The 12,660-nt window shown below is 41.7% G+C and overlaps 1 protein-coding gene across 2 annotated transcripts in view; it reads left to right on the top strand.

Moving 5' to 3' along the window:
- The window catches only part of klhdc8b (kelch domain containing 8B), a 91,491-nt gene extending 79,965 nt beyond the window's left edge, over nucleotides 1–11,526 (top strand). For both annotated transcript variants that reach the window (XM_080181756.1, XM_080181755.1), the window contains exon 6: nucleotides 6,875–11,526. In XM_080181756.1, coding sequence (XP_080037882.1) covers nucleotides 6,875–7,071 — 197 coding nt within the window. In that variant the 3' untranslated portion in view covers nucleotides 7,072–11,526. The remainder of the gene's footprint in view (nucleotides 1–6,874) is intronic.
- Nucleotides 11,527–12,660: the final 1,134 nt, after the last annotated feature.

The following is a 12,660-nucleotide window of genomic DNA, read 5'->3' as shown; positions in this document are numbered from 1 at the left end:
TCACATCGATGTGCTCCTCCTCAGCAAAATCATCTGATTCAGTTTGACAGCACCAAACCCTACCTCACCACCTCCTCTTTCAAATCCCAAGTCAATAAATTATCAGCCGACTTGTCCCAACACGCAGTACGATTGGAAGAAAAATTATTTTCTCCAATTAAATATTGGACAGATCAAAGCCATTGCCTTCAGTCTCCACTGCAAACGCCACTTAGGGGCAGCATGGTGGCACGAGAGGCATCACGGTGGCACAGTGGTTAGCACTGCTGCATCACAGTGCCAGGGATCTGGATTTGATTCCCAGCTTGGGTCACTATCTCTGCAGAGTCTGCATGTTCTCCTCGTGTCTGCATGAGTTTCCTCCAGATGCCCCAGCTTCCTCCCACAGTCCTAAGATGTGCAGGTTAGCTGGATTGGCAATGCTAAATACATGAGGTTTTAAGGTTAGGGCCTGGGTAAGATTGTTGTTGGTGCAGACTTGATGGGCTGAATGGTCTCCTTCTGCACTGTAAGATTCTATGATTCTAACAATGAACTTCATCCCACTCCCTGCCAACTGTTTAAAGCTGAACCAGACTTGGCATCATATTTGACGCCAAGGTAAGCTTCTGACCACAAATCAGCATGGCTAAGACTGCCTACTTCAAGCTTATCAAGTTGCCTGACTCTGCACTCTTCCCTCAGTAGGGGGAGGTGATGGTGTAGTAATCCAGAGACTGATGGAAAAAGTCTGGGGACCCAGGTTCAAATCCCACACACAGCAGATGATGAAATTTGAATCGAATAGAATTCTAGAATTGAAAGTCTAATGATTACTATGAAACCATTGTTGTAAAAACCCATATGGTTCACTGGTGTCATTTAGAGAAGGAAATCTGCTGTCCTGACCTGACCTGACTCCAGGTACACAGCGATATGGTTGACTCTCAAATTCATCCTTTGTTTTGGACAAATAGAATTGGACGCCAGCGGGGGAAAGATAGAATCTGGATTTCCATTTAATTTCCAGGCCTTTTGCCACATGATAGGAATGTGTTGGGAACCATTGAATTGTATTGGAATTTTCACATTGAGACAGCCACATGAAATATGATAATGAAAACTGCAATATACAAAAAAAACTGTTAGAAATTAGAATAGGAATGAAAATGCTGTCAATAGATCCTTCAACATTCAGAAAGAAAAGTGAGGTGGTAACATAATGGGCAGAGATCCTTTATTGCAACTGGACATTGGGAGATTATTGCCTCACCCAATTTTTAGCTGTTATGCCTCTCTTTCTCTTCATCATAATCAGACTCACAGTATCCAGTTCTGACCAAGATGTACACCCAAACCTTTTCTCTTTACAGATGCTGATGGAGCTGCTGTGTATATCCAATATTTTTCTGCTTTAATATCTGAACACTCAGATCAAAGGCAATGAAGGCTAAGCAAAGAAGAGAAATTAAACTTGAAGATAGTCACAGTTATGTCAGTTTCTCATGAGTGGATCATGATGAAAAATGAAATATTGATCATATCATTAACTTCAGAGAAAAGGAAAGATAAAATATATTGATTTCAAGTTGGCTTTAAATTTATGAGGCTGAAAAGTGAATTATAAATGGGGATATTTGCAATTTTCGCAACAAAGGTGGGGTTCACTTGGCGAAAGGATTAGTGTGTTCCTTATTAATCTAGCATAGGATTTCCACACTTTGGGAGGGCAATATTTACCTCAGAATTGCTAGTTGCTAATGCATAATTCACTTTCATTCATGCATAATTCACAAGGCGGCGTGGTAGCACAGTGGTTAGCACTACTGCCTCACAAGAGCAGGGACCTGAGTTCGATTCCCAGCTTGGGTCACTGTCCGTATGTTGTCTGTGTGGGTTTTTGTCTGGGTGCTCCAGTTTCCTCCCACAGACTGAAAGACGTGCTGCTTAGGTGGAGGGAAAAAGATCATAGCCTGATTTTAATATTATAATGAGGTCAGGCTAGGAAACCCGCCACTTTTACAGTGACAGGTGAGCCGGACTTCACTGAGACCTTTATGCTCATCTGCTTCAGTAGACACTTTTCCTCCCCAATTGAGTTAAAGTGCTGAACTTGCAAAGTCTTATTCATGAAACAAATAAATTCAACAAGAAACAGAAATTGTCAACAATGTTTAGTCATGGGAACGATTTCAGCAGCACGGTGGCACAGTGGGTTAGCACTGCTGCCTCACAGCACCAAGGATCCCGATTCGATTCCTGGCTTGGGTCACTCTCTGTGTGGAGTTTGCATGTTCTCGCTGTGTTTGCGTGGGCTTCCTCTGGGTGCTGTGGTTTCCTCCCACAGTCTGAAAGACATGTTGGCTAGGTTGATTGGCCATGCTAAGTTCTCCCCCAGTGTACCCAAATAGGCACTGAAGTGTGGCGACTAGAGGATTTTCACAGTAACTACATTGCAGTGTTAATGTAAGCCCACTTGTGACACTAATAAATAAACTTAAAACGAAAAGAAAACATTCTCTGCCCCGAAAAACTATTTTTTTTTGCCACGTTATTGAAGAAAACACTTTCCTGTCTCTCTTGTATCCAATTCTTTTGCATCATATCCAGTATCTTAGATTGTGACAGTCATCCTGTGTTAAACAAATGCAAGAATAATGTTATAAAACTGTGCATGTTAAGAGAATGTAATCCAGAGCTCATTCCAAACTACTATCTGATGTTTATATTTTTTGAAGAAATTCCTCAAAAATTTGGAAATTTGCATTAAATATTGTACATTCCTGTTAAACTTAATACTATTTTGCATTTGCCAAAAGAACGATATTGGTGTTGATTCACAAACGACTAGACGATCACTTTCCCGAGCATTTTAGTTCTCCCCACTATCCACTGAAAGGAAAACACTCTTTCCCTCCAATACTCTCAGTTCACAGGAAATGAATTACCTTTGCTTATCTTTCTCCTTGATTATATAATTACAGGTCAGGAGGGTCTTTTTTTATTCATTCATGGGACATGGGCATCGCTGGCTGGCCAGCATTTATTGCTCCTCCCTAGCTGCCCTTGAGAAAGTGGCGGTGAGCTGCCTTCTTGAATTGCTACAGTCCATGTTCTGTGGGTTGACCCACAATGCCTTTAGGGAGAGAATTCCTAGATTTTTGATCTAGTGACTGTGAAGAAATGGCAATATATTTCCAAGTCAGGATGGTGAGTGGCTTGGAGGGGAACTTGCAGGTAGTGGTGTTCCCATTTATCTGCTGCCCTTGCCCTTCTAGATGGAAGTGTTTGTATGTTTGGAGAATGCTGTCTAAGGATCTTCGGTGAATTCTCCAGTGCATCTTGTAGACAGTACACACTGCTACCACTGAGCGTTGGTGGTAGAGGGATTGAATATTTGTAGATGTGGTGCCAATCAAGTGGGCTGCTTCGTCCTGGATGGTGTCAAGCTTCTTGAGTGTTGTTGGAGCTGCACCCATCTAGGCAAATAGGGAACATCCCATCACACTCCTGACTTGTGCCTTGTAGATGGTGGGAGGCTCTGGGGAGTCAGGAGGTGAGTTACTCACCGCAGTTTTCCTAGCCTCTGTTCTGCTTTTGTAGCCATTGTGTTTATGTGGTGAGTCCAGTTAAATTTCTGGTCAGTGGTAACCCCAAGGATGTTGACAGTTGGGGATTCAGTGATGGAAACACCATTGAATGCCAAGGGCAGTGGTTAGGGTGTCTCTTATTGGTGATGGTCATTGCCTGGCATTTGTATGGCGCGAATGTTACTTGTCATGGTCGATTGGTAGCAGAGCTGGCAGATGGCTTTTAACACTGCCCACCACCCCCCTCCCCACCCCCACCACGATTTCCCAATACTGCATCCCTTGATCAGGCACTTTAATGAGCCCTCCTCCCCTTCACTTTTAGGAGCCCGGCAGCAAACAGGCCAGAGTTTGCTTGTTGTGCTTCCGACGTGGCAAAGCCCACCGCCTGCCTGCTGTTGCATTCACATCAGTGGCAGCAGAATGTGGCCTTTATGTTGGCGGTGGGGTGGGAAGGCCACCCAATTGGGTTGGAGGTGGCAAGTTCTGCACTCACCACCTTCCTACCTGATTAAATGCCCCTGCCACCAAACTCGCCACGTGGAAGGGCAAAAGATTTTGCCATCTGATATTTCCCTTTCCTGTAGCATTTAATTGTTTCTTAAATGAATGCAGAGTTTTTGTCTCCATTTTTCAATTGGAAGTCCAGTCTATGGTCCTGATTTTACCATCACGTTACGCTGATTTTAGAACATAGAACATAGAACATTACAGCGCAGAACAGGCCCTTCGGCCCACGATGTTGCGCCGACCAGTTACAAAAACAATGACCCACTAGCCTATACCAATCCCTTTTCGTCCATAAACCTATCCAGAGATCTCTTAAACGCCCCCAAACTAGACGCATTTACAACTGCAGCAGGCAGGGCATTCCAATCCTTCACCACCCGCTGGGTAAAGAACCTACCCCTGACATCCGTCCTGTAGCTACCCCCCCTTAATTTAAAGCCATGCCCCCTCGTGCTAGCTTTCTCCATCCGAGGAAAAAGGCTATCACTATCCACCCTATCTAAACCTCTAATCATCTTATATGTTTCAATAAGATCCCCTCTTAGCCGCCTTCTTTCCAACGAAAACAACCCTAAATCCCTCAGTCTCTCCTCATAGGACCTCCCCACCATACCAGGCACCATCCTAGTAAACCTCCTCTGCACCCTCTCCAACGCCTCCACATCCTTCTTGTAATGCGGGGACCAGAACTGCACACAGTACTCCAAGTGCGGCCGCACTAGAGTAGTGTACAGTTGCAACATTACACTGCGACTCCTAAATTCAATCCCCCTACCAATAAACGCCAAGACACCGTACGCCTTCTTAACAACCTTATCTACTTGATTCCCAACTTTCAGGGATCTATGTACACACACACCTAGATCCCTCTGTTCATCCACACTATTCAAAGTCCTCCCGTTAGCCCTATACTCGACACATCTGTTGCTCCTACCAAAGTGAATTACCTCACACTTCTCCGCATTAAATTCCATCCGCCACCTCTCGGCCCAGCTCTGCAACCTATCTAAGTCTCCCTGCAGACTATGACACCCTTCCTCACAATCTACCACACCTCCAATTTTGGTGTCATCAGCAAATTTACTAATCCACCCAACTATACCCTCATCCAGATCATTAATAAAAATTACAAACAACAGTGGCCCATTACAAACAACAGTGGATGTGTAAACTTGGTAAAGTCGGGCGTGAGGTGAGTAGCACAATCTGTGCCTGCCTCTGGCCAGTTCCCCCTTTACCAAGGCCTGAAAATAGGCGCAATGGCCATTTAAAATGCATTTGCATTTGCATGCATTTAAATTCACCTAATGGGCTGCGCACCCAACTTTACCGGCACTTTCCCTTTTACCACTGCATTAGCCCATCCAGAATTGAAGTGAATCAGACATGCTTCATATAAGTCAGATTCGGGTGCTCCGTCAGTGAGGGTTAATGAGGAGGTAAGTTCGAGTGTCCGACAGCTCTCTGCATGAGATCAGTGGGTGGGGGGGAAGGGGGTCCGCTACCACTCTTCCTGAGATCGGTAGAGGGGAAGGGGATCTGGTGCACTCTGCTTGTGATCAGTAGGGGGTCAAAGGGGGTCCGCTGCCACTCTGCCTGCGATCGGTGGGGGTAGAGGGGGAGGGTGGATCACTCTGCCTGAGATTGTTCTGGATGGCAGGGGGGTGGGGGGATAAGGGGGTCAGTAATATTGTGGGGGTGGGTCAATGTCGGTGGGGACCAGTGGGAGGCATTATCCAGCCCGAGAGGGATGTGATATTGGAGTAGCGTTATATCATTTTATTTCTGCACATGCATGGTTAGAGGCACCGATCGGAGCTACAGGGTTTCAGGTGTGTTTAGCCCTGCCCACAGGTTTGTGCAGCACTGTCTGACATTTTTGCAGGCAGAGTGCGTATGGGGGCACCTGAGAACAAGTCTAAAAATCGGATCTGAAACACTCCCAGTATCAAGTCCGCTGGGCACATAAAATCATGCAGTAAAATAGGTCACTATGAGTTGATTACTTTTTCTGTGATAAAGAGCATTCTGATATCAGTTTTAATGTGCATTTTAGTGGTTTGAACCTGCGTGCTTGAGATAGTTTTATAATTTGAAGTAATATTTTGAACTTACCTCTTCCAAGTCTTTAACTTTTTTGTGTACCTCTATAAGGCTGCCTCAACCTTTACATGGTGCAGAATCCCATTCAGACTTAGGAAATAGAGAGTAGAAGCAGGAGTAGGCCATTGAACCCTTTGAGTCTGCTCTGCCATTCATTTTGATCATGGCTGATCATCATCCTGATTCCACCTTCCTCTCATATTCCTGATCCTCTCAGCCCTAAGAGCTATATCCAATTTCTTCTAGAAACGAAGATGATTGTTCTACCTCCGATTCCAGCTCAAATCCCTGATGCTGTTATTTCCTGCTGGGAAGGGTCTGTGTGGCTTATGGAAATTCATAATCTATTGCAACATGAGGATCTGTTACTTGTTACATTTGCTGATTATGTTCTTTATGTTGGATTGAAGCCCTTTGGATTGTGGAGATTGAAGATTTGACAGATATTCAAAATTGTGTTATTTCATGAATTTTAGCAGTGTAAATTATTGTAAAACTGCAACTTTATCCACATTTGGAAATAACCCCCATATCATATAATGGGTGAGACATGCGCCATGATGACACTGTACAATAAGCTCAAAACTGATGTTAGACCAAACTATCCAATATTTTAGGCAATTTTTAAATGGTTAACTGACAGGTCCCTTATTTTGTTTGATTCATTGTTTCGCTTTTCATTTGAATTGCAGGAAACCAACCGGCCCCACTCGGATCAGTGGAAGGGTTCAATCCAACCAAGAAGAAATGGGAAAGTCTACCATCTATGAACACCCCACGCTGCTCTTGTTCCAACCTCCAAACTGACAACATGCTCTTTATCATCGGGGGTGTGGCTCACGGACCCAGTAATGCTGTGGAAGCCTTGTGTGACCAGGAGAGCAGCTGAATACTCTGAAACAGCAGGGGGTGTGGATTCTGTGAATTACTCAAGAACTTGTAGGCTTCTTGGTCCTCCCAGTGTTGTTTGATGATTCTGGTGAAGAATCTCAGTATTGTCAGTGAAAGCTATCAAAACATCATGTGTGATACAAAGATATGTGAGAGACAAAAATGAAACACAAGAGTGACGTTTTTCCTTAGAACTAGTTTAGTATTAACTTTGTACTTCTTTAAACCCAAGGAATTATGGGATACTGATACCACTTTTAGACAGAACAGAAAGTGAATATAATAGTCTCACAGTTCATTTCACTAATTGTGTTACTAACTTTCAGTAGAAGGTGTATATCAATGGGTTAATAATACAAAGAATGCAAGACAGGTCAAGAGGTCATATCCAATTACTTATTCTTCACTTTCCAGTCTAAATATGTGTATAGAAAGGAAACATGGGAAAGAATTCTACTGTGTAGGTGGTATACCCCTGTAACCAATAATAGGTATCATTCTTCTTCCAAAGAATAAACTTTGAAGATTTGAAGTTAATAGGAAATGTTCACATCTCGATGTAGGAATGTGAGAACCATTTAACAAGATGTTTCAGATTAAAGTCAGAGCTGGCAGTAGGACCATGAAGTTGAGTACATTCAAGGTTGTCCCGGTTTAAGGTTGTGTTTGGAAATGTTGTAGCAAGATTTTTCCCAACATTTTACATTATCACAGTAGAATCTGGTAGTTTAACAAAGTATTCTAGATATACATTACATGGGGATTAAGCATAATCCCTGTGAGGTTCTGGTATTAATGCCATACAAATTTCTGCAGTGTTGAACCAGTGTGAGTGCTGTGACATTCCTGGAGTCTCGTTCTAACACTGTAAGTGATGTTTCTTTAACAATGTCACTTCAGTGTATGCATTCTAGAGGAATATTGCATTAATACAAGTGAAATTATATAGTTATGCTACTCAAGTCTAAGCACTGAAACTTTTTAAAGTACTGCTGCATATGGCATGAGAACGGCCTGTGCAAGTGCTTTCATATCCTAACAGAAGGTCCACATCAGATTAGGCTTGAAGGATCTTAGACTGCGAAATCACCAAGTGTTGTGAAGTCCTTATGGCAGTTTAACATAAATGACCATAAGGTTCCTTTACTTGGTACCAAATTAAGTGCTTTAACTTTCCTTGGGTAGTGTCATCCAGTGTAAGCGATTTGCCTGACGTGGGTGCCACATTTGTAAAATTTGTATAGTAGTGGTGCATTAGTACTAACATTTTATATAGTATACACTGGTATGAAACAATGTGGTCACTGTGAGACTCCTGCACTAGCACTACTACCAGTTTAAAATCCTGTAGGACAAGTTCACAATGTAGAATTGGAAATAAAGATGCTTTAGCACTGTTCTGCCAGGATCAACTATATCATGTTCCTACTTAAGCTACAACTTTCAGGTCAAATTTACATGCGGAGCAACAGAAATAATCATAGTTTAGAGTCCCAGATTTTTGCTCTTTTCCAGCTCCATTGTCTCCACCATCAAGCAGTTGTGGTCTAATATTAGAGTAATTCATTGATTCCACTGTAGCATACTAAAACAACACAGCCTATAGAATGAAAGCATAGATTCTTGCCCAGTTTGCAGAATAGTAACTCAGTATCAGAGAAAGCTGGAATTCCTGATTGTTTTAATTGTGGTGAATGGGGTGGGATTATGTAATATGTCTCACACATGTCAGCAAGTTGATAAATAAAAGGTCAATGGTTTTCTACAGAATTGTAATATTAACTCAAGGAATATTAGATTGTATAGTATCATTCTAAATCAGTTTAAGTTTAAGGCAATGCCACTCCTTTATAACTAAGTTTTCTTTTTAGTAGTACCACTCCAACAATCTGTTGTGTGGTTATGTTGTCGTATTTCAAATACTGTGAAGTTCCTTTAACAGAATTACTGCAGTGGTTCACAAACTAGTGTTGCCTTGTGATGTCCCTATAGAATAGTCACCTCAGGGCATCAGCAGTGCCTTTCTTATGGTGGTCTTGCTTCAGTGTGGGTGATGTTCTTATAGACCTATACCCCAATCAACTCTGGTGAGCTTCCTCTAGTAAAATTAACTCAAGTTGGTCCTTGTGGCATTCCTGTAATAGTGTCATAACAATATAATTGAGATGTCTGTTGAAGTCTTGAACCAGTGTAAGAGGTGAGGTATGTTGCTTCAGTCTGATTATGGCAATGTGACTTTAGCACGTACATGATGCAAGTTAGGGGGAAATGGTGGCATAATGATGATGTTCCTACACCATTAATCAGAGGCCCAGACTAATTCTCTGGAGGCATGGCTTCAGATCCCGCCATTATAGTTAGTAGCATTTAATTTAAATGAATAAAATTTAGAATTGAAAGCTAATCCCAGTAACCATAAAACTATCATTGATTGTAATAAAAATCCATCTGGTCCAGTAATGGCCCTTTAGAGAAGGAAATCTGCTGTCCTTACCTGCATGAGATAGCAGGTCTAGCCTGCATGAGACACCAGACCTACAGGAAGATGGTTGAATGGTCTAGTAAGTCACTCATTCAAGGGCAACTGGGGATGGGCATTAAATGTTGGCCCTGTCAATGAAGACCACATCCCATGAAAGAATAAAAAAAGTAAGGTTCCAATAATAACACAACACCAGAGTAATTGATAAGATATTTTAACTGTGCTCCAAAAGGGTCAATGAGATCCCTTTGGTGATGCCACACCACTGTGAGCAATGTTCCTTGGCCTTGCATCAAGGAAGCAATATATGTTTCCTATCATAGGGCAAGTTTCTAATAAGATGGTGTAAGCATCCCAAGCGTTGGCATCCATCTAAGTGAAGTGTGGTTATTGCAACTGATTAATGTGAACATACAAACATATGGATGATATGAATTAGGAGCAGGAATAAGCCACTTGAGGCTTCTTGAATCTGATCTGCCTTTTAAAGGTGAGTGAGGTGTATAAAGTAGTACAGTATTAATATTCTCTTGAGTGCTACATCCATGTAATTGAAGTGCTTATGGTATCAGCAGATATTCATGAACAGTATAATTTTCCTATAGTTATGTCTCTCCACTTAAAATTTCTTACAGCGTAGTCATCCCAGTCCAACTGCAAAACGCCACAGTACTGTTCTTCAATAAAATCTGAGTGGGGTTCCTATAGTATTATGAGTGAAGTTCCTATAGTATTACCACAACTATATGAGTGAGATTATTATGGTATCACAATGCCTGTATGAATGAAATTCCTATAGTATTACTATACCTGTATGAGTGAAGTTCCTGTAGTATTACTACAACTATATGAGTGAGATTATTATGGTATCACAATGCCTGTATGAATGAAATTCCTATAGTATTACTATACCTGTATGAGTGAAGGTCCTATAGTATTACTATGCCTGTATGAGTGAAGTTCCTATAGTATTACCACAACTATATGAGTGAGATTATTATGGTATCACTATGCCTATATGAGTAAGATTCCTATAGTATTACTATGCCTGTATGAGTGAAGTTGCTATAGTATTACTACAACTATATGAATAAGATTTCTATGTATGTATCACTATGCCCATTTGAGTGAGATTCCTATAGTATTGCTATACCTGTATGAGTGAGGTTGCTGTAGTATTACTGGACCTGTATGAGTGAAATTCTATAGTATTTCTACACCTGCATGAGTGCGATTCCTATAGCATTACTATACCTGTATGAGTGAGATTCCTGTAGTATTATTATGCCTGTATGAGTGAGATTGCTATAGTATTACTATCTCTGTATGAGAGTCCTATAGGATTGTTACACCTGTATGAATGAGGTGCTATAGTATTACTGCATTTGTATAAGTGAAATTCTTATAGTATTGTTATGCCTGTATGAATGAGGTTGCTATAGTTGTGTTGCCCCTATCGAAGTAAAGTCCTTGTCATACTGCTGAACCATGACATTTCTATGGTAGTGCCAGACAACTGTACATGACTCTTAGGATATTATCACTTAGTAGAAATGCGTGAGGACCTTATACTTACAGAGATATTTTCCTTTATCATGCTCATGCAAGTTTGAGTGACAGCTTGACTGAATGCCAACATAAAAGAGGGGCCACCAAAAAATGATATATTTCAGGGTCAGCAATGAACAACTTACACAAAATCTCTGACATTAATGGAAATATGAACACAAACAATAAAAAGACAATTCATCTTTGAATTATTAAATTATTTTAATGGTGTTTCTTCTTTGTCCATAATACATGGTGCATCAACTTAATAGCCAACGGAGGAAGAATAATTAAATGGACACTGCCTCTTCGAAGTCATGTAGTTCACCCTTCTTGCATTATGCACGTATAAAAGTATACGTATACGTTTATTCTGTTGTATTTTTATGTTAATATATTTCAATACAAAAGTTTCCTCATTTACATTATCGCTGTTATTCCAATGACTGTTACATTTCATTAAGCCACTTGATCAAGTGATACAGTTTGATAGATGGAGAGTTATTGTGATTTTGTTTTACTTTAACTGTGCAATAAAGTCTAAGGTTAGCATTTAATACAGGTCCTTGCATGTTGGCTAGAGAGCCATCAAGATTTCACCCTGCTGCCTATTGGAAAGGCCCACTGTATTATGTGCCAGTCAGGCTCTTAAATGGACAGCAAAGGGCCTGCCTTGAGATCAAGAACCACTCCTGAGAATGGCTGGCCAACCAGAGGCTGGTAGCCATGGGTGGCAAGCTGCACCAGAGGATCAATGGCTGCTGCCAGTATTGTACCCAGCAGAGGTCCATGACTCCTGTGCAACCTCAGGCCAAAAGTGAGTGAAGGTAGTTTGGGAATCATTGAATGGAAGGGATAGGGAGGTCAGCCATGAGAGTAGGTGATGGATTTGCTAAGAGCCATAGCCCTTTCCTGATGATGGGTCCCTTTATCAGTCTCTGAATGCCTTCGAATGAGAGATGTGCCCCCTCCCCGAGAAATTGATGCTTTTCGTGTTTCCTGCAGTGGCAGGTCTCAGCTCATCGGCACGGTAGTAATTGCTTACTTCAGGACCCTCAATTGGCAGGAGGACAAGAAGATCATTCATAAGCCATCCCACTCTGATCGAATGAGGGCAGAGACAGTGAGGCAATGGGGTCCCCACCTGACATCTTCCTGCCCCATTAAATATCCTCCCTTCCCACCTCCAAACCCATCTGAGGAGTGTGTGTTAAATTTCAATCTAATTAAAGGAAGAGAACCCGCCACTCCGACCTGATCTAGACAAAGGTGATTCCAATCAATGGTTGATTCTTAATGTTCTTTATAATGATTCAACAAGCTACTCAGATCAACCATGGCTTATGCAACGCAGGATGTGCAATATGTACGGCCTTGCCACTTTATCTACATTTCATTAAAAGGGGCTAAACATTTCTGAGATTTCATTTTGCATCTTTCCACTCACTGATGCTCCAGGAGCTATGAGGCACATTTTACTTTCCAACATAATGTTCCCCATTTCTTCGATCACATTGTATGCCCTCAATTATGTTGTTCCCTGCAGAAGGGACAGGC

Source organism: Carcharhinus amblyrhynchos, chromosome 3 (genome assembly GCF_965287045.1).
Source record: "Carcharhinus amblyrhynchos chromosome 3, sCarAmb.v2.hapA, whole genome shotgun sequence".
NCBI lineage: Eukaryota > Metazoa > Chordata > Chondrichthyes > Carcharhiniformes > Carcharhinidae > Carcharhinus > Carcharhinus amblyrhynchos.
This window is presented reverse-complemented; position numbering and strand designations above follow the sequence as displayed.